The following is a 27,046-nucleotide window of genomic DNA, read 5'->3' as shown; positions in this document are numbered from 1 at the left end:
CAAGTTGTCCCAGCTGAGGAATGCAGAGTTTTACCTGTATCAACATCAAACCTTCGCAGGGCAAATCCTGACTCTGCCCACCTGGGCCCACAGAGCTCCAGGGGCAGGGGAGCTGGTGGGGTTCTGCTGGTTGGGAATAAGTAGGATTTACAAAACTTGGGGGAGGGGTTGTACCTCCAGCAGCCCACAATGCACCTCAGGGCTTTTCAAACGGCCAAGCATGCGTGTGCGCAGGGAAGGTGAACAGGCCTGAGGCTCTCGGAGCAGCCTGGAGTCCAGAGCTCCCCACTCCGTGCACTGCCTGGTCCCTCCAGCGGTGCTCTGGGTTCAGGTTTGTCACGAAGGGAACCATTGCATGGGGCAAATCAACACCATTTTTAGGCTCTGCAGAGCCACTTGTCATCACCTTCGCATCCGAGCGCCTTTGGTAATGCAAACACGCTGGCACACGTGAAATGTAGCTCCTGTGTTTATTTTAACCCCGAAGCCGTCCTAGTGGACAGGACAGTAAAGTCTGCGTTGGGTGGGTTTGGTTTGTGTGTTACAATGTGTCAGGAAAAAATACCCCAAACCCAAACCCAACCCTAAGCCCGTTCTTTAGGTGAAAGTTTAAAAAGGTGTTTGCTCCAGTATAAAAATACTCCCAGCCCTTTAATAATATTATTGGGTTATTATAGTGATAGGAAACTGCAGGGGGCTGCAGGCTTCCTGACCTTCAACAGCCAGCAGGAGACATCTAGAAGGAAAACAATAATCCCTGAATCTGATCAGTAGTAGATCTCAAAGCACTTTACAAAGGAAATCAATATCATTATCCCCATTTTACAGATGGGGAAACTGAGGCACAGATCAGCAAAGGGTCTTACCCAGAGGCACCCAGCAGGCCAGTGGAAGAGCCAGGACTAGAACCCACATCTCTTCTGAGTCCCACTTCAGTGCTCTTCTCACTAGGCAACACTGCCTCCCAAAGTTACCTTCCAAACGATCAAAGCAGTGCATGGAGGTTTGTGCCACACGATTTCTGTTACAGGGGAAGGGCTTTAAAAGGATACTACGTTACACAGAAACTATCTACACAGGCACACATTTTGCACAGCACAGCTAGTCGAGCACTCTTGAACCCAGGCCTTGTCGACGCCGGGATTTCAGCCATCGGTGGAAGGCCACAGGCACCCTTGTCCCGGGCGCTGCATGATTTGAACAGTTTATGTGCGGGTAAGCTGTGCTAGTGGGCCAATCAGCGCCCTGCAGTAGTGTAGCGGCCCCAGTGGCTGGAATCCCAGCGGAGACGAGGCCGGATTTGCTTTCTGGGTGGCAGTACCATTTTTGAGGCACCTAGGGGCAGAGTCCGGAATTCTCTCCTCCTTTGCTGGACTGCGGGTTTCTCTACGCTGGAAATGCTGCTGTGTAGACGCTCATGACGGCGGTGGGAGGGGTTCTCCCATCAGCAAAGTTAATCCACTGCCCCGAGCGGTGGTAGCAAGGCGGAGGGAGGAACCCTTCCATTGACCTAGTGCTGTCCACACCAGGGCCTGGGGCGCTTTTACTACGTTGCGAAGGGATGTGGATTTTTCACACGGTGAGCGACACAGCTGGGTCCATTTCACTTTTGAGTGTAGACCCGGCCTAAGGCAAGGCAGCTGTAGTGTGTGTGTGTCCACCGTGAAAGGGTTAATTTGTACACTGCCCTGGTTTCCCGAAGCAGCAAGCACCAGCGTCTGGGGTCCTCAGGGTGTCGTCAGCCAGGGTGGGTTCCTTGCGTTACTACATTGGTTAGTGAAGAGAAGAAATTCCTAGATCCAGACAGGGCAGGCGTTAGCCCTCTGCAGTTCTGCAGAAATTCTCCCTCCTAATAAACTCTCCTTATTTTGCTAATTTGTCTCTGGACTCTTCAATATTCCAAGCACTAGAAGAGCCAGTTACTCCACGTAACCCGTTAGTGGGGCCCCACGGTAACTCCTGTGCTTAGCACATGGGCGTTCTGGGCCAGACACTCAGCCCTCTGCCTGGCGCCCGCAGAACAAGCCATGCCCCTGGGGACTCCCCTGACCCTGGAGAATCCCAGGGTGGTGGAAGAAGGGCAAAGCCTGTTCTCAGCCACCACCAGGGAAGGCTGGCAGCAGGAAGGGCTGTTGGCAAGTGGCAGTCCCTGGGCAGCGTAACAGGATCGAGAGGGCCATTCCTGCTGGCACTGTTTTTGCTCAGGGCTGAAAGGGCCCTGCTCAGCCCAAGGATGGAGGAGGTGTACGGGTGGCTTCGAGTCACCTTTCTCCCCTTGCCCCCAGGCCCTGCACTGAGTGCAAGGCTATCTGGCTCCAAATCGGCTCTACCTGCTGTGCATTCAGCCCCCATTGGCGTGCTCCATCCATCCACGGCACTGCCTCAGTTTCCAGCCCTCTCCTTTTGCCCCTCCAGAGACTGTGGCCTGCGCCCTCCAGCCTGACTCTGGCCAACGTTTGCCTTGTTTTGCTACCCCCGAGCTGTTATAGCCCTGGGCAGCTCAGGCTGATAATCAGAGCTCCAAGGGCCCGTCCAGGAAACCCTCACCGTCTCAACAGGAACAAACAGGCACCGTTATCCTGTGAAATGTGCATTCTCAGGCAATAAAAACCATCCTGTTTCTAGGTATCTCCGTTACTGCATTGTTAGCCTGTGGCTGGGACAGATGCAGAAATTCAGAACAACAGGATTAAAATACATAGGGGAGATTCCTCTTTATTAAGGAAAGGGGCAGCTGAGTTAACTAGGTTTCTGTGGCCAGCTTCACTGGACCCTGCATGAAGACTCAGGCAAGAGAGGCACCCGACCTGGGTGTCTGTGCCCCCTAGAATGGGCACAACCCCTAAGCAATGCCAAACCCTGGTGGGCACCCATTAGAATTACTCAGTTCTTTTGCCTGTAGTTTTCAGGTCACCATAGGTCCACCGAGCCCAGCGAACTGCCTCGGACCGTGCCCAGCACCAGCTGCTTCAGAGGAATTCTGCAGAAGGAGCCATGGGATACGTGGCCCGCAGGGAAAGTTTAACTCCCGTTAGTGACAGGTTGGCCTGAGACCTGAGGCAGGAGGGTTTAGAGCGGGTTGATGTTTTTAGTATTTACTGTTGTGGTGTTGGATGTTCTTGTTGTGCCTCGCCATGTGGCTGAGATCTGAGACAGCTGGAGGTCTCGGTGGAGGAGCACAGACCTTCCCAGGAAGGGGGCAGCTATACATAAGGGGTTATAAGTCTGTTACGTATATCTCCAACCCATTGGGAGCTGCCAGGGTAGCTGTGTTCCTAGGGTCCCCTTCCCACATTTCACTGATACTTTCATACAAGTTCTCAGTGGGGCAGTTCTTGGAAGACTTGTCCCTTCTCTTGGGCTTTTTCCAATTGACATCTACTGCCTCGTAGGCCGGTTCTGGGGCTGGGTTCCTGCCCTGCTCAGTCCAGGATCCATCCTTGATAGACTCATAGCAGGGCTCAGTGAGTGAGACTCGGCCCGGTGTGGACTGATACCCCACCCTGACATGTCTGAGATGGGCGGCTGGCCACCCCTGTTCTCGTTGGCCCGTCTCCCCAGTGTCCATTCCTTCAGAGGGGGACAGAGCAGAGCCTTGGTGTTTCTTCTTCTTTCCAGCTTTGCACACAGTCGAGTACATTTCTTCTACCTGCAAAAGAACACCTGTGGTTACTGGGAATTCCTGTACAGCAGTGGGCCCACAAAACCCGCCCGTGTATTCCTGCCTGTGACTCACGCTCTGCCCACTTCCTTTATAAAGTCACCGTATCCCACCAACAGAATGAAGGGCATCCAGGCATTTACCCAGCAAAGGTCAGTCTAGACCAGGGGGTAACGGAGCCATGATACAGAAAAGGTCGAGAACGACTGATCTAGATGCAATGGGCCAAATTCAACCCTGGAGCAGCAGAGCTGTGCCCATTATGCCAGGCCTGGTTTCGCCCCAAGACTCGGATTTCAAAGTGGTGCTAATCCTGCCAGCAGGATTAACAGCGGCCCAAAGCACTTCCTGAGTCATCAGCCCCTGACCCCTGTGACGGGGTATTATGTCAAGGCGCATTAACCGGAGGGCGATAGCCTAGTACTAATTCAGCAGAAGGTGCGCCCAGCTCCCCGGGACACCTGAAGCGAGGGGGCGGAGATGGGAAAAGATGCCCCCATCAGTCCCAGCCCAGATTTGTTACAGGGAATGCTGGGCAGCCGTTTCAGTCACCCTGTTCCTACCTGGGATGATCCTGGGAATTCACTTCCTTTGATTTGCCTCCCACCCTTCCCTCCGGGGAAACATCTGATCCAAGAGAAACACAAGGAGCCTCCTCCCAGAAGCCTTTAGCTGTGGTGATGGACTGACTCAGCTCCCCTATAAAGCCCTGGACAAAGTGCCCAGTGCTTCTCAGTGCCCACCACAGACCCTCCTAGGAAGGCTCCTGGTTTTCCCATTAGGACACCATCTACCGGTGAGGTTTTCAGGGTCTGAACTCAGCTAACAACCCCCTTCTCCTTTCACTATCTTCCTCTTACTCCGTGGGCAAACCCGCAAAGCTCAGATCCTAGAGGGATCCATTTCAGAGTCTTGTCCTTGTGATTATTCCTATTCCTCTACTGCAGGAGGGCCCGGCAGCTCCCCTCGGGGATCAGGGCCCCACAGTGCTAGCTGCTGCACAGACGCACACTAAAAAGACAGTCCCTGCCCAGAGAAGCCCATGATCTAGGTTATAGCAAGAGAGCAACGTGCCGCGGGGAGATGAGACGAATGGGGTCGGGGGGATGTAACAGCAAAGTGAGTAAATTACAGCACAAAAAGCCGAGGACCTGGAACGTCCGCTGCCGAGCTGCGGTCAGTGGCAAGTACGTTGCAGGCGTCATGGCAGCAGCACAAGGGGCTGGGGGCTCTCTGCACTCCAGCCTGACAGGTCCTAGCAATGAGACTTTGGCACATGGCAATCCAGGCAGGTGCAGCATCCTCGGTGGAGGGCTGGTGGCCGTGGAACCCCCCCCCCCCCCCGCCCACTGGACAGCAGCTCAGCCCACGTCTGGCCACACTCCAGTCTCACTTTGGGGAGGCGTTTTTCTGAAGGGGCTGGGTCTTTGGGACAGAGGGTCTGAGCAGGGAGGAACTCTGCTGCCGTTGGGGGGATCCTTGCACGTATAATCACTTGTGTACGGCACGGCCTAGCGCCGCACGGCGGGTGGGTGTAGGAACACACACAATGGTGCGTTACACCTTCAAACGCCACACCTACAAGTTCAGCATCTGCCCAGGCCCAAGTGAGCTACTGCACCGGCAGAACAGGCCCCTCTTGGCACAGTTCCCCCGATGTGGCATGGCCAAGGGAAGGCCCAGGCCTCCCTAACGGGATGGCCGTGCTGCAGCTGGGAACGTGCCACCCAGCCAGGGTCGACAGCCAGGTGCTAGCACGTGAAAAAGAGCTGGGCGGCAGAGGCTCAGACTAGCCCCCCGAAGCTCCCCCCTCAGTGCAAACTCGCGTGGCTAGCCCACGCCGCTGCCGAAGTGCCCCCACTGCTAGTTATTAGTACTCAGCGTCAGCCCCACCACCGGCAGTCTGGCTCCCAGCTCCCAGCTGCAGTGTGGACATACCCAGAGTGTCTGCCCAGGCACCTTTGGCCCCAAAGCCAGGGAGTGGGAGCTGCTGTTTATATTGTTATTCAGCTGTGGGGCTCACTCAGCGAACGTCACTGGCTCTGGACGCTCCCGCGGGAGATCGAGGAGGAGATGTTGCTGGCACTCACATCCCCCCACCGCACCCGCCGCTGGGGCTTGGGACGGTAACAATCAGCCTTTGGCTTTCTCTGAAGCTGTTAATGCTCCTTTGCCTTCTGGTCCCTGTAAATGCACAATCCTCGCCAGGGCCGGCTGGAGATGCTGCCACGGACCAGCCAGCAACAGTCCAGGAAACCCCGGCGGACGCTGGAGCCAGAAAGCTGGCGAGACAGGAGGGATTTGAAAAATAACACAGTGCGGAGACAGAAGGACTGGCAATCTGCCGCTGAATTCCCTCTGCCTCGACACGCTTAGGGGCTCGGTTCCTCCTGTTTGGACCCCGGTCTGGCCTCTTGCAAACTGAACCGAGCCGACCTCCCGCCTGCCCTCTCTCCTCCTCCTGCGGCGCTCTATCCCAGCCCATGTCCAGGTGTAGCTAGCTGCTCCTCTGGGCCCAAGTCTGCAACCAGAGATCCGCCCCCTCCTGCGGAGAAGCCACCTTTACCCACTGGCCCCTCTTGCAGGCTGCATGAGAGACTTAAAATCCCGTGACTCCAGCATTCCTGAGTTCTTAGTTCCTTGGGGGTAAAAGTTCAAACTGGTGCCTGCTTGTGTCATTGCCCGGAGCTCACCAGCTTCCCACAGTTCCACCGTTGTCTGCGGTGGAAACAATCTACCTGTCTTCTCCCTGCCAGGCTGCTGGCAGCTCTCAGCTGAGCCATGGCCAGGTCCGCGGCCATCACCCAAACTCACCAAGGGGAAGGAGCATTATCCAGATGGTGCCTGCGCTCTGAGACCACAAGGAAGGAGGAGGGAATTGGGCCTGGCTGGAAAAAAGCCTCTTGCATATCTGATATGCGCAGCCCTGCTAGGCGATCCCTCGCCATAAAAACAAACAGGGCAAATTCTGCTCTGCTCAAAGCACCTGCCACTCCACGAAAGTCACCAACGTTATCCTGGCTTACCCCTGCCCTGGCCTTGGCCCATTCTTTGCAGGGATCACCCTCTGCAAAACTTCAGACCTGGCGTAAATGGGAGACAAATCGACTGAAGTGAATAGATTTGCCTCTGTCCCGGGGACTGGCTTCTGAGAAGCCGGCCAGGCAGTCTCCCTGTGACCGGCTCCACTAGGGAGAACAAGCCAACCCACCTGTGCATAGTTAATTGGACAAGTCGCTGAGCTGCAGTTAGTTACGGAACACCGGGGTGCAAGGGCTCACAGGTGCCAGGCAGCCTTCCCACCAGCCCACCCAGAACAGCTGGAAGTGAGGGGCTAGCAGAACTCGACCCCAGCCCACGAGAATCCAGACTGGGGATGACGACTGGCCTCACCATACTATTTAAGCCAGAAGGACGCATAGGGAGTTGTCCAAGCAACTGAGAGACTTCCCAAGTGGCTACTGCTCCCCGATTCCAGCTCTGACCCGTGGCTTAGACTCTGGCTCTGGCCACTAGATCAAACTGTCCTAGTCCCGACACTGGGCTGTATAAAGGGTTATGAGCGCTCAGTCGGGAGGCCCCAGGACAGAAGAAGCTCCAGGGGAGAGAGAAGCTACTCCCAGTGGTGCCACCCTGGAGAGCAGAGGCATCTGCTCAGATCCCCCCAGAATGCAAAGAGAGAAAGCTCCCGAGGAGAAAGACAAAGACTCCAGTTGTACAGACGAGAGGTTGCAGAGCTCCAGGCAGTGGAGAAGCCTGGAGACTTAGAGCAGAAGGAGACGGCTTCTTTACGTACCATGCTTAATAAACCAGACCCCTGAAGGGGCACTTTTCACTGTGTACAAGTCTCATTGAACGTACTGAAAGCTTACTAGGGGAAACCGAGGCAGACATAAGTGTGGTTTCCCACTGGGCTGCCAGGGGGCACTCCTGGGATGAGTGCCTGCCACTACAGCCAGGTCTGCATCCAGCACTTTGACTCAGTCAAACTTACGCCCACCCATCCAGCGCTGGTATTTGTTAAAAAGGGCAAATATATTTCACAAAAATGTTGACAGAAACAAAACAGAAGTGGGTTGTAGTCCACGAAAGCTTATGCTCTAATAAATTTGTTAGTCTCTAAGGTGCCACAAGTACTCCTGTTTTTTTTGCGGATACAGACTAACACGGCTGCTACTCTGAAACCTGACAGAAACAAACCGTTTGTTCATTTAATTGAAATGTCCCACAATGTGTGTTTATTGGTGAAAAGACTGGCAATTTTCTGTGGATAAAAACATCCCCCCACCGTTTTCCAGTGGAAAACGTTTGGGGGAGGAAGAAAAACAAGGGGGAAGAGGCTGGGATTTCACCCACCAAAACACATACGCACAGCTCAGAATGGTTGGCTGGAAAATTTTGACCAAAATTATTATTATTTTTTTTTTGCAAAAAGTTTTATTTTGCTGAAAAAACACTTTCACCAACCTCTCCCCGCTCCCCCCCCCCCAACTTTTTATCAGAAAGGTTTTCACCAGCTCTGCATGCAGAGGTGTGCACATGTTTAAGGGAAGTGTTTTCCCTGAATCATTCCAAGGGGTCTCGCTCTCCCAGACCAATTTTGTATCCCCTCAGCCACCTGTGGAGTTGAATCCTGAGGGCCAGAGCCGCAAGTTACCTAAAGCAAAGCAAAACCTCCTGTTTCCTCCCGTGAGCTTTGGATAAGGCCCGGACTGAGCTGCCCGATGCCCCAGTGATCCCCCAAGGTGAGATCTGCCTTAGGGACTGTGGGGAACCCTTGAACCCTGCTGCACAAGTCATCCCCTGCAAGCTCCTGAACTCAGCTGATAAGCTACTCATCAGCCCAGCAGATGCCTGGTTACAACAGTGAGGACAGGATAAACTGTTCTACTTCCTTCTGGAAGCACAGGCAAAATCCACCCTAATCCAAATCCAAAATTAATCCAAACCCCTTCTGATGTGTGGTTAAGGCAGGTCAGATCACCAGTACAGGCTGGGGGGGTGGCACGCCTAGGAGCAGAGGATTTAATAGACCTAGAATCTTAGTCCAGTAGGCATCAGCACCAGCCCAATCAAGCTTTGTTTGAGGTGGACCTGGAATCTTCCTGTAAGGAAACCTTCCAAGGATCATCTTGCAGCTAGTCTGCACCCAGACCCCCCCCCCCCCAGAATGAAAGCAACAGCAACACTGGTTAAGTGTGTTCTTTAGTGGGGGAGGGAAGGTGGTGGGACTCCAGTTTAAGGGGGAAAGAAATCAAGGCCCACGTTTTCAGTACTCCATGTACATTTGCATGTGCATTTACTAAGATTGCACACGCAATTCCCAACACTTGGGCCTTTCACAGGCACAATATTGACACTTCTGGGGCCTCCTGCTCTAGTTCCACTTAGAACTTTCTGAGAGCTTAAAAATTATCTCGAGCTTCTGGCTTCCTTCTTGCATTCAGTTCTGTCCCCCCCTTCCACAGGAGGGACCCAATCTCCATGACAGTGGGTTTGCAAGTCGATTCCCACCTCCTTCACCTTTCTTTACTAGAGGTGATGAGTTTGGATGAATATCCTCAAACTCTGGGCTGTTCCCACACTGTTTGCTTTGACTAGTCACTATTCATGGCGAGTGGTTGGCTGCCAAAGTCACATGCGGCCATTTCTGCTCCCTGATTGGATAACGGAGACATTTCAAATGGAAGGGGCTGACAAACAATAAATAAATCGGTAGATTCATAGAGTTTAAGGCGAGATCCTTTACCCTGAACCTCCTGTATAACAAGGGCCAGAGAATAAAGCACTCAGCTCTTTGGGGCTTGTCAGTCCTTGTGCTCTGTGTTTCTTCGGCTCCCAGCACAACGGCCCCTCTCGGTGCTATTGCTAATAAATATACCCTTTCTGCCGACATTCAGGAGGCTGGCGGGATTTGTAACCATTTCCACAGATCTCCCTGGCCACCTGACTCCTCACAAATAAAGAACAATGCGACCCCCTGGATAATGGCAAGCCAAGCTCTGAGTTTCCATTCAGGACCAGGCGGCGTGTTCCTACCCACCCAGCACCGACACTGCCTGTCTCCCGTCCCCCAGCACTGTGAGGCTCAGCGCGGGAGGAGGTGATGGATGTTACGGTACCTTCACCGCTGCGGGGTTACAGGCAGCTCCTTCCCAGCCTTCTGGGTCTGCAGGCCCCACGGAGGATTCGCCCTGTGTCTCATCCTGGAGCTCTGGCTGGAAATTCTTCTTCACCTTGCGGACACAGGCGTACTCAGCCGTCACTGCCTTGTCCTCCTCGCTTAGAGGGGAAGCCTCCATTGGGGTTCCCGAGATGGGCATTGGTTGAGGCCCTTCCTGAGTCACGGCCGCACACTCGTACAGCGACTCCGGGGCTGGTTTCAGCGGGGCTAAGAAGGACACGTTTGAGTAGGTCTGGTCAGGACTCAGGGCGTCTGCCGAAGGGTTGGAATTGGGGATCTGGGGCAGCTCTCGGTGCAGCAGGATGCTGAAGCTCGAGCTATGCACGGCTCCTTCTCCATCCCCCAAAGACCCTGATGGGTAAAGGAAATCCACGCTGGCTGGTCTTTGGTCTGGGAAGAGAAGAGAAGGGGCGTGAGGAGTCCGCGCTGGAGTCAGCCAGCTCTTGTAGGGGACGTTGGCTGGCTGGCTTTCAGTGGACTCACCAAGCAGAGTTAGAAAGATAAGTGATGATAATTCCCTGCCCTTGCCAATCCCCCTTCACCAGGAAGCTCATTCACAGCGTGCAGCGAGTGTCATTGCTCATGCTAACGAGGAGGACTTGCACATGCAACGACCCCGTTGGGACACGTGTGATCGCAGGAATACACCAGCCATCCAGGGGCAGGCAACGCGGCCCTACCAGAGAGGATGTCAGGAGAACCACCCCGTATCCCTGCAGCTGGAAGGCTGCGCTGCCCCGCGGGCACAGCCACTATCTCCCTTCGCATCGGTGCACTCCCAGCCCCAGAGCCGCCGGATCGCTCTGCACCTCGGCTCCAGCTACCATAGAACTTTACAGCCACTCACGCTCGTCCGTGCGCTTCACCCTGTTGAGCTCATGCAGTTTGGTGTCAGATTTACTGAGCGATCGGAGCTGCATCTGCCTCAGCAACGACTGCAAAGAAAGGAGGAGACACACCAGTTAGACTCATAAGAACGTAAGAGCGGCCACACTGATGGTCCAGCTAGCCCAGTGTCCTGACTTCCGACAGTGGCTGGTGCCAGCTGCCCCAGAGAGAATGAACAGAACAGGGTAATTTACAGAGTGATCCATCCCGCGTCATCCAGTCACAGCTTCTGGCAATCAGAGGTTACGGGACACCCAGAGCATGGGATTGCATCCCGGACCATCTTTGCTGATAGCCACCGATGGGCCTATCCTCCATCAACTTCTCTAATTCTTTTTTGAACCCAGTTATACTTTTAGCCTTCACAACATCCCCTGGCAGTGAGTTCCACAGGTTAATTGTGTGCTGTGGGGTGAAGTACTTCCTTTTGCTTGTATTAAACCTGCTGCCTATTCATTTCATTAGGTGACCCCTGGCTCCTGTCTTATGTGAAGGGGTAAACAACACTTCTTTGCACGTTTTCTCCACACCATTCATGATCGTATAGACCTCGATTATGTCTCCCCTCAGTCGTCTCTTTTCCAAGCTGAACAGTCCCAGTCTTTCTAATCTCTCCTCATATGGAAGCTGTTCCACACCCGTAATCAGTTTTGTGGCCCTTCTCTGTATTTTTTCCAATTCTAATATCTCTGTTTCAGATGGGGAGCCCAGAACTGCACGTAGCATTCGGGGGGTGGGGGTACCACGAATTTATATCGTGTCATTAGGAAATTTTCTGTCTTATTATCGGTCCCTTTCCTAACGCTTCCTAACGCTCTGTTCGCTTTTTTGACTGCCGCTGCCCGTCGAGCAGACGTTTGCAGAGACCTGTCCACGATGACGCCAAGGTCTCTGAGCGGTAACCGCTCATTTAAACCCAGCATTGTGTACGTGTAGCTGGGATGATGTTTTCCAATGTGCAGTACTTTGCATTTACCAACCCTGCGGCCGTTTTGTGGGATCCCTCACAATGGGAGAGGGGGCACCGCACCCTACAGCCAGGCTGCACTGTCCCAGGCCCTCCCCGAACGGCTCCGCCCAGCAAGCCTGCTCCAAGTGCTGGTGAACTTTCCCTTCTGATTTACGCACATCCAGCAACAGCTCGGGCTCAGCGCCCTCTCCCCGTCACGTAATACGCTTGGTGGTGGCCAGTCCCGGCTGTTTAACGAGCACTCCAGCTCCCTGCTGCTCGTGTTTTTGAATTACTGCCTCTGAACAAACTCCTGTGTCGGCTAGAACCTGGCTCAGCTGCAGAGAAGACTCGCTCCACCTTCCACCTCAACAGGTCTTCCCCAGAGTCTTCCAGACAGTCCTAGCTAGGTGCTGCGCACCCCCAATTCCCACAGAGCCAGGAGGAGGTGCTCAGTGCAGGATGGGGCTCTAAGACAGCTCATTGCTAGAGCTTTTCCTGCAACAGCTGCTGTCCAGGAGACGGCCATCCCGGCCCTTTCCTAAGGCAGTGCCACCGGGCTCCCCCCAGGCCAGCTCCCACTGGTTGTTGCATGGCTTTGAGGCCGTTAGCTTATCTAGCCAATGTGCGCACTTACCACATCTACCAGCTTCACCCCATCCGGTGGGACCACCTTCTTCCTAGCTTTCCTGCAAGGAGAGGGATTAAGCCAAAGGTTGGATGGTGGCGAAAGATCCGCCAACAAGCACCAGGTGAGAAGAGCTTTCCTGTGGCCTGGAGGGCAACATTTTCAAACGTGATCAGCGTTTCTGGGGGCCCAAGTGGAGAGGCCTCCAACAGGCCCGATTTTCAGCCTGCCCCTGGGAATCAGGCCCCAATGACATATCTCTAGCTGGGCACCCAAAACCACAGGTCACTTTCTAAAGCCTCGGCTTTAACGTATTGTCTCTGTGGAGCACTGGTGAATACTAATCACTCGAGGAATCTGCTTCTCACGGCTAGCCCAGCAGATCCAGGTGTACTGTATCCAGGGTCTTACACTGTGCCCATCACTGTTATATCTGAGGCCATGTTTCCTACTGCAGGTACAGTGGTCATGATCCTAATGAGAGCACCGTCAGCGAGCGCTCTCGGCTTCCTGAGACTATTCAGTGCATCGTACAGCTGCGCGGCTCAGTCAGACGAACACACCACATCCTGCCTGTGCGGGCACCAGCTGCAGCATGCCCGTGACATGGTATCCTGTTGGCACTGCACAGCTCCTAAGCTTGTACAACACGGTGCATCGCGTTTGTGCCCGCCTCACTGCACCTGTGCCCGGGAGCCTGCCCGCCACTCTGCATCCACGCCCACATGCTCCCGTGAGCACGCCCGCCGCTCCGGATCCACTGGGCCCATACACCCCTGTGACTGTCCTGCCTCGCATCTTTCCAGTGCCCCCGCTAGCCAGGCCTGGACACGGTGGGAGGCGGCACGCCCACTCCCTGCACCTCCTGCAGCACTGCTCTCCTAAGGGCGGCTGCCACTTGGCCCCCCCTTCCCCCCTGCACGTCTGGGCTCTCCGACAGCCTGATGCTGCAGGGCACCCTGCCTGCTCCTGCTGCACTTGGCGTAGGAATCCTGCCCACTCCCTTTACCTTGACAAGACCTTCGACGTGCTCAGTTGCATCTAACCCTGATGGAAACCTCAAGGCTCCCTCTTCCCAGGGCCTGGCATCTCCGCAGCTGTGCCGTGCCCTCCTTACACATCAGCCTATGGGAAGTGCTTAATGAGGATCTGGTGGGATTGACACACGCCTCCAGGCCCTGGCCGCTTTCCTGGGCTCGTGCGGCTGCCAAGGGGCGGAGGGGTGTTGCTGGGAGCTTAGCTGCAATCGGGCTCCTGCCCAGCCAGCCCCACTTCCCCCTTGCATTGCAGGCTCCCCTAACCTCCCTGCTCTGAATCTCTGTGGTGGCATGAGGGCCAATTCCTCCTATTAGCCGCACCCCACCCACACGGCCTGGTGACACTGGGAGCAACGGCCCAACCCCACCTCCAGTGGGCAGCCCTTTGTCCTAAGCCTCCCTAGGCCCTTCCCAGGACAATCCGGTCTGGCCTCTGCAAGGAGACAGATCTTTCCCGGTCCCTTGGTGCGGGGTTAAGTCAGGTCTCACTGTACTTAGCCGGGACAGATACGTCCAGCCCCCTTTTCACGACAGCGAGGGGCAGCTGCTCTGCTAGGGAAGCGCTGGGGCCTGGAGACCAGGCATCAGAGAAGCAAGGGGAGAGACGCAGTCCTAGCTGAGAGCACAGGGCTGATTTGGATCCCATCCCCGCCCTCTGCAGGGCTGGGAGTTGCTCTGGGAACCGGGAGCCTGGCTGGGCTTTGTGGCTTGTGGTTTGGGTTGGCTGGAAGCAGCAGCCAGTTTGGGAGATACCGGCCTCTCCCTAGCCTGTGACTCATGTCTTTGCAGCCAGTGCAGCGCTGGCTTGGAGCTTTGTTCCTGCTTTGATGCTGGGGCACAAACCTGACAGGGACAGTCCTTGGTGGAGGGGAGAGACGTGAAGCAAGAGGGTGGGAGCTTTTGGAAGCTAGCTGCATGTCTGCAGCTGGGGGTTTCATCCCAGGCAACTGAAATCTGGGCACTGGGGTCCCCCTACTCCTGCACTGCTGAGCTACAGGGATAGGTGGGGATCCACACAGCATCAGCTAAGCTCCCACAGCCTTGCCCCAGCATGCACGGCGCCACGGTTGGTTGCATTTGAGGGACAGCGGGACTTGGGGGTGGGAGAGAGGGGCCGACATACAGACTGCCACTACCTAAGCCAAAGGAGATCCATGTATGAATTAACCCTTCCATGACCCATGCAAAACTCCTGAGGTTTGCTCTACCCTGACTCACGGGTTTACGCTGTGAGGGGGAGGGTCAGCCATGTACCTTCTGCAGGCAGCACACAGGGCTGAGAGGAAGACCAGGACACCAAGTAACGCCAGTCCCAGGGCGGCAGTGAAGGGGGGCAGATGGGGCCCAGCCATCCTTTCACCACGGTCTGGAGCCACTTCAGAAATCCACTTCACACGGAGATCTGCGGGAAGAGAACATGGGTCATTAGTGCACCCTAAGGAGAATGCAGAGGGCATGCCATCTAATGTCCCCGTCTTGGGCAGGGAATCACGCAAACAAGGAAAGTAATAGTGCCACGCTTAAAAATGTTATTAAAGCTAATGTTAAAAAAATGATAGAATACATAGGCTGGGAAAAGAGTGTCTGTACATCTGGGTAGAGTGCTTAGATTATCCACAAATACAGACATGCATCCGACAAAGTGGGTATTCCCCCACGAAAGCTTATGCTTCAATACGTCTGTTAGCCTATAAGGTGCCACAGGACTCTTTGCTGCTTTCACAAATACAGAGTTAGTTTTGAAAAGTCACATCATACATAGAGCACATAATTCGCTATAACCCACATTTCGGTGAATAGATTTAACAATACAGTTTAGATACTCGGGTACATCACTCAGGAGAAGTTGGTTGTGGAAAGCAAACTATCTCAACGAGTGGAGGCCATCCCTCAGTCATTGAGAATTAGGTAGGTTGTCCATTTAGAGCCAGGTCTGACGGCCTGAGCACGATGCCAGGCCCCAGCAACTCCTGGCCTCCTGTCTATCCCAAGCACAAAGCACCATAACAAGCAGTTGGCTGGCACGTCTTGAGCTGGCAGCAATGTATCCGCGCTCCATAGCCCAGCCCAGGATTCAGGCTCCGATTGGCCCAGCGGGTCGCATTACCTGGGCCAAGGGTTTTAGCTGAATGCAGCTACAACAGCATCTTCCCAGAGTGGATGGGAAGCCACAATCCTTGCAGCCGATCTCCTGCTCCTCCTACGTCCGCTTCCCAAAGCGGCACCTCTCCTGCTGCAGCTCGTGTGGTAGTTCGACAGCACAGACGTGGAGTCCAACAAAAACGGACCAAACCCCAGCACAGTGCGCAGCTCTGCCCTGGAGGTAGGTGCTAACCGCTCAATAGCCACCTAAATGATCTGCCCCGCGAATTACACTTTGGCAACCCGCACCCAGCTTGTCCTGCCAATGAAGTCTCCTAGAATGGAACTGCTGAAATTCATATGATTTGCCGCTAGGGGGAGCCCATAAGGAAGAAAAAGCAGCGGTCGTCAATGGACGCTTTGAGCCAAAGCATTCTTGTGGGCTGCCACTGTCTTCAGAGCCGGCCTGATTTCCCCTTTTCCTAGACACATGCTGAATGGCTGGAGTAAACAGGTCTCCCTCCTTGCTGAGTTTCTGGGCTCCGGGGCTGTATCTTGTATGCACGCTCTCTCAAACGGCCTTGGGGGCCGAGCGGGCCGTGAGCCTGTGATCTCCCAGGCAAAGGTGTTTTGGGGGATGGATGCCGTTCCTCACCTGGAAGGGCTCCCTCTTCCTTGCTGCCGCTTTGCGCCAAGCCAGGGGAGAATCCCACACAGCCGTTCCTGGCACGGCCCAGCCAGGTGGATTCCGGCATCGCTAAGTCTCACCGTTCTAGCACGAGGCTGGCTCGAGTTGGTGCTTTTCTCGAAGCCCCAGCTCCGGGGGGGCATCACGTTATTAGGTGCCAATCGCAGCTTCCACTTAAAAGAAAAAGTTCCTAGCCCACATGGTTGCCTAGAAACACTGAAGAACATGACCCAAGTGCTCCCTAAGGACTCAAACAGCACGAGGCCAAGGAAAGGGACCCCAAATATATTATTTTTCAAAATCTTGTCATTTTTAAGCCATTCTTATGATTTCTGGGTGCCTGACACCTGATCTTTGAATGCTTGGGGCTGCCAATACTGGGATCCCAACTATAAGCCGGGGTCTAATGATACTGGGCCCAAGTGGGCATGACACCACTGAATTCTGGAGCCGTGGCACTTTGTCCTGGAGCCAGCCCGATGCTGGAGTAATGGCACCTGCTTGGAAGAAAGGAAGGGAGGGGAAAGAAGAGAAAAAGATGGGGGCCCAGAGCATAAGATGGCATTTGAACTCTGACCCACCTAATGCAGCAGAATCAGAAAGGGAGGGGGGAGGGAAAGTTTCAATCGGGCCTGTCAGCGAGTTCTTAACAGAGCCAGCACAGGGGTGATGTGCTTGGAAATGAATATGGAGTCAGATCAGCCTGGTATGTACACAGAGCGGGGCTAAGAACAGGGCATCTGCTCTGCATTCAAGCGGGCATGGGAGTTGCAGGCTGAATCCAGACTGGGATTCAGGGTCCATGGTGCTTCTGTCCCACAAGCTATTCTGGTAGCCACTGGTGGAAACCCTGCAAGATCGTCTGTTCTCGTGAGATTTCTCCTTAGGTCCAAATCTCCCAAGAATGGCTGTTCAGGACCTGAGATCCCAGTGGGTAACAAGCCTCTCCTGGTTCTGATCCGAGACTAAAGGTATAACGGCGTGGAGGAGAGACTCTGATCCGGAGAGTCAGATCCTCCTGAAATTCAGGGAGCTTCAGCCGTGAGGTTCTGGGCGGGGTCCAGCTTTAGGTATAGATTCAACCTAAAATGAGAGGCAGCCCCCAAGCCTGAAATCCCCAGCCTGGGTATTGGGTTCATGCAAAGTTGGGAGCCTCAGTGTAGCAAAAAAATGTGTGAGGGAGAGTCAGATTGGCATTAAGTATTGCCATGGGAAGAGGGCTATCTGGGAGCTCCCAGTCCCAGAGCACCCGACCTTGGTCTGGTGGTGGCATCGCCTATCCCGCCCTGCAATCCCATTGTCCTTCCTCGGAAGGACACAGCTCGTACCCCCGTGTGCCCGCTGCCGGACTCTGCCAGGACATCACAGAAACCCTCTGCCATTAACAGCCTGCCTGCACTAGCCCAGCCACCACACCGTCACACATGGCAGATGGAGTCAGCCCACTAGGACGTGGAAGGGGGCCCTCTGGCACTGGAACCCGGTGCCCCAACGTGCACATATGGCTTGTGTGGACAGGCCTGACAAGGCCAAGTCCAGCTGGGGCCAGGGCCTATCTGCAAGACTCCTTCGTGCGTCCAGGTCACCCAACCGCTCCTTCCCCACGCCCTCCCCCCACTCACCATTCTGGCCGGCACATCGAGGCCCTGGTCTCGCGGCTCCGGGGACGGGGTGGCGAGTGGAAATGCTGTGCCCACTGTCAGAGAGCTCGGCTGCCGCACATTTCCACGGCCTCTCACAGAAGCAGGCTCGAGTTGTGGGGTGAGTAACAATGGGAAGGCAAACAGGCTCTGTGTCAGCACACAGGAAACCATAAGGGCTTCACAGTCAATCGCACCGCCTGCCTCCCACAGCACAGCCAACCACCAGACCTACTTTAGCAGCTGTGTACAATGGGAGTGGCTCTGGTATTCTCCTTGGGGCCTGATCCTGTGGCCTCAGCAGGCACTCCCCCCACCCAGGCTCAGGACCTTAAGAAGTTAAGCTCTGTAGAGCAGCAGCTTGCCCGTGACATGAGTCCTATAGGCAAACCAACCCCCAGATTCAGAGCTGGTGTGAGTGGATGCAATGGCGCTTGCTTCCATGGAGTTAAAGCCGGTTTAATGCCATCGCAGCATCACGGACACCAGCTCGGAGTGTGGCCCCATGGCTTGGAGACCAGGTCGTGCCAGAGGGAGAAAGCAGCCCCTCTCCGGCCTTGGATATGACAGTGAGAGCTGAGCCTTGCTGAGGTCAGAAAGGGGCTTATAAGGAAGGGAGAACAAACTCATGTGGGACAAAATGAAGGGGAAGGGATAGCTCAGTGGTTTGAGCATTGGCCTGCTAAACCCAGGGTTATGAGTTCAGTCCTTGAGGGGGGGCACTTAAGGATCTGGGGCAAAATCAGTATTTGGTCCTGCTAGTGAAGGCAGGGGGCTGGACTCAATGACCTTTCAGGGTCCCTTCCAGCTCCATGAGATAGGTATATCTCCATATAGGGGGGGGGGGGGGAAGAGCAGGGCTGCAGGCTCACCCCCCTTTGCCCTAGATATGCAGCAGGTTTTGAACCTCAGCCCGCCCTGTGTTATTTCAGAATCCAGTGCTGTCCTGTGGCCTTTTTCCACTTCCCATGCACGCTAAGTCACCACTGTGTGAGCCCAGCCGCATCCTGTGCTCAAGGTATGGCCCCACCGACTGGTTCAGCTGCTGTCCGTGCCCAGGGGACCCAATAACCAGGATGGGGTTTTTGGAGAGGACTGGCCAGCCGTTCCTCTGCCTGGAAAAGGCAGAGACAAGACGCAGCCTCTGCTGGCTGGATTCTCAGCCCCTGCACACATCACATCTGGTACTGGAAACAAATTCTTTTCCTGGCCTGGCCTCTGCTAATTTCCCCTGGCTGAGGCAGCTTGCCCAGCCCCTGCTGGCCTGAGGAATGAGACCAGACTGGGGCTTCAGCCCCCGGACATCCTCACTGGCAGCGCAGGGCACCAACCAGCACGAGGTCTGTCCTGGGTTGTAGCAAAAGTCACACGACTGGGGCGGTGCTGACTTACGGGGCTGGGGCGCAGCCAGATTTCTCACGGGAGCTCCTTAGGCCTGCAAACCAGCGACTGCATCTAGCTCCACCCACAGTCCGCAGACAGACCCACACTGAGCAGTACCCTGCTCCCACCTGCCCCCTTCAGAGGGGCTGAGTGCTTCCATGCAGCCGCGCTGGCCGGCTGGCGCCTCCCATGGCACACAGCCAGGCTTCTGGCAGTGCACGGGAGGCAAGTTCCGTCTGCTGTCCCTTCTTGCCCAAGCTGCCGGCGCGAGTGGGAGAGGACTGGGGGCGTTCATCACATGGCACAGGGGGTGTGGGATGTTCTCCCATCCAGAGGGCTAGGAGGAAGGAGAGGCCAGGCTGGGAGAAGAGCCATCTTAGAACCTGCTTGAGCCTGACCATCACCTCACAGCCCTGTTCACGAGCAGGCTTGGAACCTGGCCCACTCACACGAGTAGGAGCCAGGTGTTAAACATGGCACAGAGGGACTCAGCCACGTGAGCAGCGCAGTAACAAGCTGTAGGGCTGCTGACCCCTTTAACAGGCACCCCAATGCTGTCCCCAAGGGGCTGAGGCTTTCCTGCATGCAAGCAGGCATGTAGTCACATCCTCTCTGGGTTGGCTCCACTTCCATCTCTCGGGGCAATCAGTTTCCTATGCCCCCTGCACCAGGACCACAAAACGAAAAAGCCACAGCTCCCCTCCACCTGGCCTGCCAACCCCCCCGAGCGCGCTCACTGTGGTCTCCAGTGCATCCGACGTGCTGCAAGAGAAACAAGACGAGAGAGTGCGCCGCCGTGCAAGGTTTTGCAGAAAAGAGCAAACTGTGCAACGGCACAAGGGGTTAGCAAAACTTCCTGTGACACGGGATATGAATCTGCTATTGCCTCTTACCATCTATGGGCCTGGCCCTGACAGGGCACTAGCAACTGCGTCTAAGCACGGTGCTTGCATGGTTTCCACCACCACTGTGCACAGGGGTTTCTCTTAGGCCACATCTACACTACAAAATTAAGTGTGTCTACACTTAGCTTCTTGTTTCGGTGATACGCGTCCTCCCCAGGAGCGCTTGTATCGATTGTACTGTCAGTGCAGGGCATTGTGGGATAACTTCTGAAAGACAGTCGACGTAAGGGATAGATAAGATGACAGTAATTATCATATTGCCTCTATATAAATCCATGATACACCCACATCTTGAATACTGCCTGCAGATGTAGTTGCCCCATCTCAAAAAAGATCTATTGGAATTGGAAAAGGTTCAGAAAAGGGCAACAAAAATGATTAGGGGTTTGGAACGGCTTCCGTATGAGAAGAGATTAATAAGACTGGGACTTTTCAGCTTGGAAAAGAGATGACTAAGGGGGGATATGATTGAGGTCTATAAAATCATGACTGGTGTGGAGAAAATAAGGAAGTGTTATTTACTCCTTCTCCTAATACAAGAACTAGGGGCCACCAAATGAAATTAATAGGCAGCAAGTTTAAAACAAACAAAGGAAGTATTTTTTTCCCCCACACAACACACAACCTGTAGAACTCCTTGCCAGGGGATGTTGTGAAGGCCAAGACTATAACAGAGTTCAAAAAAGAACTAGATAAATTCTTGGAGGATAGATCCATCAATGGCTATTAGCCGGAATTGACAGGGATGGTGTCCCTAGCCTCTGTTTGCTAGAAGCTGGGAATGGACGACAGGGGATGGATCATTTGATGATTCCCTGTTCTGTTCATTCCCTCTGGGGCACCTGGCATTGGCCACTGTTGAAGACAGGATACTGGGCTGGATGGACCTTTGGTCTGACCCAGTATGGCCGTTCTTATGTTCTTAAGCAACGCAATGTTACTATGCCGATTCATAGCTGCGGAGAACGTGGCCCTGCGGAGAATTGGGTACCAGCACTGGACTTTACATAGTTGTCGCACAGACTAGGGATGGGGTAAGATTTGGTTGAGTGCCAGTCACATGGCAAGAATTAGCCATATCTGAACCTAACCAAGTTCTCCATTAGGCAGCACTTCCAGTGCAGAAAGGGACTCTGCTCCTGTCTGGATAAAGCTCCGCCATGGGGCACAACTCACAGGCAGTTCTAAAGGTGGGCGTTTCAAGGCCACATGCGTGTTTGTCACACCACAGTTGAAAATAATGCACTTTCTGCCTTTGAGGTTTCACCCACTTCCCTCTTTACAAAAAACGTCATCTTTTAACGGACGGACTCTCCTGCTTTAGCCGTTCCCTTGTTAAAGGGAAAGGACAACCCAATGGAGCTTTAGAAACACAGATGCGGACAATGTGCTGGGCTCTGAGACGACTGGGAATCCTCTTTGTCCTATTCTCTCTTCCTTCGGCCAGGGGAGGCAGCGCCAGGCGGCATGGAGAGGCCAGGGTGTCAGCGTTCTCTCTGCCACTGATTCACTGGGGGACCATGGGAAGGTCACACTATGTGCCTTGTTCTCCCTCTCTTTAAAAAGGGGATAATGGGATTGATGATATAGGAAGCTTGGGAGTCTTAATGTCTGCCAAGAGCCTTGAGAATCTTGGAGTGCTATAGAAGGACAAAGTATTTTATTTTGCACAGTCCTATGGAAAATAAGTCACACCTGGCCTAAGCCTGCTTATCTGTAGCTGGCCCTCCTCCCATATCCATGCATGCAGGCCACGTACGTAGGCACAGGGCCCTAGGCAACCCAACAGGCAGCATAAACCCCAGGACAACACTGCCAAGGTGGATGTGGTGCTGAGCCCAGGAACTAGGAGAAGGCGAGAGTCCTATTCTCCAGGGCTGCTCTGGTATCCCAGTTGTTCCCCAGCTGCCAGTGGCATCCACAATTCTCTTCCTCACCCCCCAACCTCTAATGGCATGCTGAAAAATGAGCCGGGGGTTTCCACCCCCATGCAGATGGAAGGATGGGGGTGGGAAGAGAATGACTTAGGGCAACCTCCCATCATTGCAGCCGCCATGCTAAAAAGAAGCCAGTGAAGTAAGGCCAGGCAATGAAACAGCTGCTGCTCACCTCGACGGACAAGGCGGCACAGAGGCAGATTCACTACCTAGACAAGCAGCTCGCAGTCTGGATTGGGCAGAGCAGAAGCGCACCACTTCAACAGCATCCCCGAAGGGGAAAGAACCAGCTTGGCCGTGCTGTCGGGCCCTTTGTGCGCCCCCTAACTGCCCTGTCACCCTGCCCAATACTAAAGTACCTAGAAAAGGAAAAGGAAATCAGGCAACTACCCGGTTTCAGTCAGCCCCTGGCAGGCTCTGGTGTCAGCCCCATGTGCTGAAATTAGGGCCCAATCCTAGAAGGTGCTGATCTCCCTCATCTCCCCTTGCTTACAGTGAGAGAGCACTCAGAAGCTGCAGGATCAGCCTCCTAACAAAGCACACAATCTCCAGCATCATCACATCGGAAACAGAGGCCCTCAACGCTTCCTCAGCAATCGAAGGCCACGTGCCTGGGGAAGCCTCTTGAAAAATGGGAGCCGAAGGAAGGCACAGGTCCCGTAGACTGACCGATCTCTTCACTGGCTTACGCGCCCGAAGGTACAAGCCAACGTGTTGCCCAAATAAACAACAGAGCGCTGCACTCGGACAGCACCTGCCGCCTGAGAATCTCACCGTCCTTTGAAAAGGTTAATGACTGAAGCCTCAACACCCAGAGAGGAATTATTCCAGTTTTACGGATGGCAGAGCTGAGACAGAGGTTAAGTGATTTGCTCAAAGAGACAGCGAGTCAGTGCCAGAGTTGAGAAGAGAACCCGACTTTTCTGACTCCCCGTTTGATGCTTTTACTAGACAATACTGCCTTTCTCTCCGGGGATACAGTTCTTTTAGGGGATACTCGCACTCGTTTTAGTCAGCTCCCTTAGCTAGCACAGTCCTAGTGCAGCCTTAGAGTGTGGGTCCCACAAAGCAAAGCTAATACTCAAACCGACGGGTACCTGGTCATGCACACATGAATATTTTTCACCCCTTAGCAGCCTTGCAATGGTGCCAAGGGTAGCTGCAGTCCAAAAGCATAAACACAGTGGAGGGTATGTACTACAGTACGCTTACAGATTCTGCTTTTGCTGCACAGAGCTAACCCTATATCTACTCCCATTTGTTTTCGGAAGGCCCAGTGCTTTGGGACCGTATAATACAGACATAGCCTTTAGGACAGGGATCGGCAACCTTTGGCACGCGGCCCGTCAGGGTAAGCCTCTGGCAGGCCGGGATGGTTAGTTTACCTGCAGCGTCTGCAGGTTTGGCCGATCGCAGCTCCCACTGGCCGCGGTTCACTGTCCCAGGCCAATGGGAGCTGCGGGAAGCGGCGCAGGTAGAGGGATGTGCTGGCGGGGGTTTCCCGCAGCCCCCATTGGCCTGGTGCGGCGAGCCGTGGCCAGCGAGAGCTGTGGTCAGCCGAACCTGCAGACGCTGCAGGTAAACAAACCGGCCCGGCCAGCCAGGGGCTTACTCTGACGGATCGCGTGCCAAAGGTTCCCGATCCCTGCTTTAGTATCAACGTACCAGTGTGAATAGGTAAACATTACTGTCTATGTAGCACCAGAGAGCCGAGTCCCCAGCCTCATATCATAGGCAGCTTTCTTCCTGAACGTTTTCAGCCAGATTTTAACATTTCCTCAAGGCCCATCAAGTGTCCAGATGGCCTTGTACAATAATTCCACAAAATACAAATCACAACAGTAAGAACACTCTTAACCCACAAAAAATGATCCCAGACCCCACAATGAGAGAACGCTCTCATCTGGCCTCAAATTCTATGAATTTAAGAAAAAACAGAACAAGGCGGCAGGAATGAGGAGTGGGAGGGGAATCCTACATCTGTTGACAAAAGTATGATTATTTTTGAGAAAAAACCACTTTTGGGAGGCCGGAATCAGCATTATGGACTATGAATCAGGGGTCATCTGAAATTTTAAAATTTAATGGCTGACTCCGCTTACCGTTACTTACATGAGGAGTCTCTCCTCCTGCGAGTAGCCTCATGGAAATCAGTGGGGCTCATTGACTGCATAAGGGCATGTCGCACAATTAAGGGTTTGCAGGATCAAGTCCTTAAACGGACTTTGAAATGTGCAATTAAGCTCCCGGCCAATAGAGCTATTGACCCAAGCCCCTGCAGCTGTTCTCGAAGGTAAAAACATACAAGCAGTGCTGCACAGAGGACAAGCTTCACAGGCCATAGCAGCTTTGATCAGGCAATTGCATTATTAGCATGTGTCCAGAGTACAGAAAGACCCTGGCACTCTGAGAATTAGTGGGGAAAGCATGCAAAGACAGATGCTAATCAAGCATGAAAATGGTTCATTGCTGTTGATTTTTCTCCCCTGTGATTGTTTTTGGTGGCGGTAACAAGAAGGACTTACATCTAGCTTAGGCTGCAAGATTACATGAAATAAAATTCACTATGAGATGAAATTCTATAGGTTGTGTAAAATAGGTCACACCAGATAATCTAATGGTCCCTTCTGGTGAAAAATAATAATCAATGAACATAAATCTACATTTAAGAAATAGCAGCTTGAAAGAGAGGAGCCCACAAAATCTCCCAAAATATTGGCTCAACTTTTTGCTGTTATTCGAGGAGGAGAAAGAGAGGAAGGTTCCATGTTGGGCACCACCAGAGATCATCAGCTGGACTGTGGCTGACACAGCTCTCAGGGATTCGGAGCAGGGGGAGTATTTGAAAAAAAGACTGTTTCTTCTGATCAAGATTTCTACCACAGCACAAGCAACCATAGAGGTAAACTTCAATGAGAGCTGAAGTCAGCCCAGGCCAGTATCAGGGGAGGCTAATAATGCTAAAGCACTAATGATTCTAGAAGAACTTTTCAAACCTGAATTGAGCCCAAAAGCTCATGGCCAGCAATTCAGCACCAGAAGATGACGAGGTGGGCAGGCTCGGAGTGACAGCTTTGGCTAATGGAGGCGGGGTGTGTGTGTTTGGGTTTTTGAAGAGCCGCACTGGATTTATGAAGGTTAGTCTCAGAATGGCCAGAGCTAAGGGCACAAAAGCACAAACACTTCCAATTGCAAGGCTTACTGCTCCACGTAGGGTGGGGTTTTCAAAAGCATTTACGTTGGCCTAACTCTGCTCCCCTGGAAGTCCCTGGGGAAATTCTGAAGGATTGCCACACAGACCTGGGCCAACACCAAGTGCTTATTAGGTGCCTGGTGGCTTAGGCCCTGTATTTGATCACAGCATAGGTGCTGCTGTTTATTTATTACTTACTTATTTTTAGTGTAAAGACACCTGTGGCTTTAAATGTTAGGTTGTCTTCCCATATCTTGAACCCTTCTCTTCACACCATGGAAAACTGGCTGAAACCTTGAGACTCAGAAATTTGATTGTTTATTTTGTGCCTCCCTTCTGCTGACAGAGGCAATAAAACTGTTTCTGCTGAACGGAGTTTATTTTTAAAACAGGAGCCAGGCACTGCTAGAGAAGTTTCTGATGCAAACATTGGGCTGGAAACAGCAAGGTAGCAGTTCCGGTGAGAATACTCATTGTTACATTTATAGAAAGCCAGATCGCAGAATACCGAGTCCTGCTGTTTGCCTGGAAGGTGCTTTTAGAGAGATGTTTGGTAGTTACTAGAATCATTCACCTGCTTTGGAATTTTTCCCACCATAAGAGCAACTCCATTTACACACAGTTTGAAGTCCCAGATATATGCGGTTATTTCTGTGATCAGTCTCTCCACCCCTAACAACCTCAACTGCAGTGGTGTGGTCAGTGAGCCTGGGGATTTCTACAAGAAGGTGGCTCACCCCAAACAATCAGGGGTCTGACTTTTCTTCTCTCCCACCCCTCCACCCCAGGTGCTGAGCCTCCAGTTTCAACTGATTCCAAACTCAGCATTTCTGAAAATCAGGCACTAGGAAATTAAACAGCCCCCACTGTACTTAACATGATGTCAATTGCAGGGCTGTGAAGTTCCACTCATGAGATGCCAAACACGATCAAGCTCAGAGGACCGTTCTGTGCATTTAAGCCTAGATGCTCCGATGGGTACAAATCTTAATTTGCACAAAGCTGATAGCCCTCATTGGCCAGTGACTAACACACGGACGTGTCTTAAGTAACCTGACCAACGCAGAGATAATTTTGGAGCAAGAATCTTGCCGTTCCAGCAGTGCCAGCCCAACATTCGATGTACAATATTAAAAGGGTTATGAACAAAACTGGTTGATACAGGAGATGTAGCAATGTTTTTCAATAGTTGACAACAGAACACCTGAGTTTGCTTGGTAAGAAACGAACAGCATTTACTTTACTCAGAAGCAGCCAGATAGCGTGAAGAGCAGAAATCCATCCATATCCTCTTCCTTACCTTCTATTCCTGCTCCCCTTGCACTGAAGAATGCGACGGTTCTGAACTACACATTCTGGAGTTTTTCAAACATCTTGACTGTGCCTTTCTCAGGCTGCTCCTTTGTTCAACCCTGATTTTCAGCCGGAGATAGAGATGCCTTTGAGCTGAGACACCAGTTAGTCTAATACCACAGCTCATTTCCTGGCCTGCAAAAGTTATCACATCACCCAACTGACTTACTTTCTCTCTACTCTGCTTTTGCAGAAAACAGGCAGGTGGATGGGATCAGTAGCACAATGTGCAACAGCGCCCTCTGCTGGCTATTCATCAGTACTTGACCTCATTTCTATAACATTATTCCTGGGGGAATTCTGCACCAAACATTTAAAAATTCTGCGCACAATATTTTACAATTCTGCACATTTTATTTGTCAAAACAACACTACATAATCATGCTAGTTTCAATTATTTTGGTAATTTTATTTCAGAATACCTGTCAGTAAGTATGTCTGACACCCACAATCCTTCTCTCCCAGAGCCCAGTTGCAGGCCCCCGCCAGCCAATACACCTGAACCCCGTACCCTCCCT

General features: G+C 53.2%; 1 protein-coding gene across 3 annotated transcripts; it reads right to left on the bottom strand.

The window, feature by feature from the left end:
- Window positions 1–2,689: 2,689 nt before the first annotated feature.
- Window positions 2,690–27,043, bottom strand: LIME1 (Lck interacting transmembrane adaptor 1). Of its 3 annotated transcripts, none has more exons than XM_034787881.1 (6): window positions 26,476–27,043; window positions 14,602–14,749; window positions 12,320–12,371; window positions 10,693–10,780; window positions 9,784–10,235; window positions 2,690–3,649 (listed from the first exon to the last, which is right to left on the bottom strand). In XM_034787881.1, exons 2-6 carry the CDS (start codon window positions 14,697–14,699, stop codon window positions 3,218–3,220), a joined length of 1,122 nt encoding a protein of 373 aa, XP_034643772.1. In that variant the 5' UTR covers window positions 14,700–14,749; window positions 26,476–27,043; the 3' UTR covers window positions 2,690–3,217. The 3 variants fall into 3 exon arrangements, with proteins under 3 accessions (XP_034643772.1, XP_034643771.1, XP_034643773.1); XM_034787880.1 differs by lacking the exon at window positions 26,476–27,043 and adding an exon at window positions 17,740–18,463; XM_034787882.1 differs by lacking the exons at window positions 12,320–12,371; window positions 26,476–27,043 and having other exon boundaries at window positions 14,602–14,730.
- Between the last annotated feature and the right edge of the window lie 3 nt (window positions 27,044–27,046).

This window comes from Trachemys scripta, chromosome 12 (genome assembly GCF_013100865.1).
Source record: "Trachemys scripta elegans isolate TJP31775 chromosome 12, CAS_Tse_1.0, whole genome shotgun sequence".
Taxonomy (NCBI): Eukaryota; Metazoa; Chordata; order Testudines; family Emydidae; genus Trachemys; species Trachemys scripta.
This window is presented reverse-complemented; position numbering and strand designations above follow the sequence as displayed.

Bases quoted from the DNA above. Each gene is read 5' to 3' on its own strand.
- LIME1 (XM_034787881.1), bottom strand. From the start codon at position 14,699: ATGGCTGGGCCCCATCTGCCCCCCTTCACTGCCGCCCTGGGACTGGCG. The intron at 10,781-12,319 runs GTAAGTGCGCAC...CTTTCTTTGCAG, and splicing joins GGGTGAAGCTGGTAGATGTG to TCGTTGCTGAGGCAGATGCA. The intron at 3,650-9,783 runs GTACCGTAACAT...GTTCTTTTGCAG, and splicing joins GTAACCCCGCAGCGGTGAAG to GTAGAAGAAATGTACTCGAC.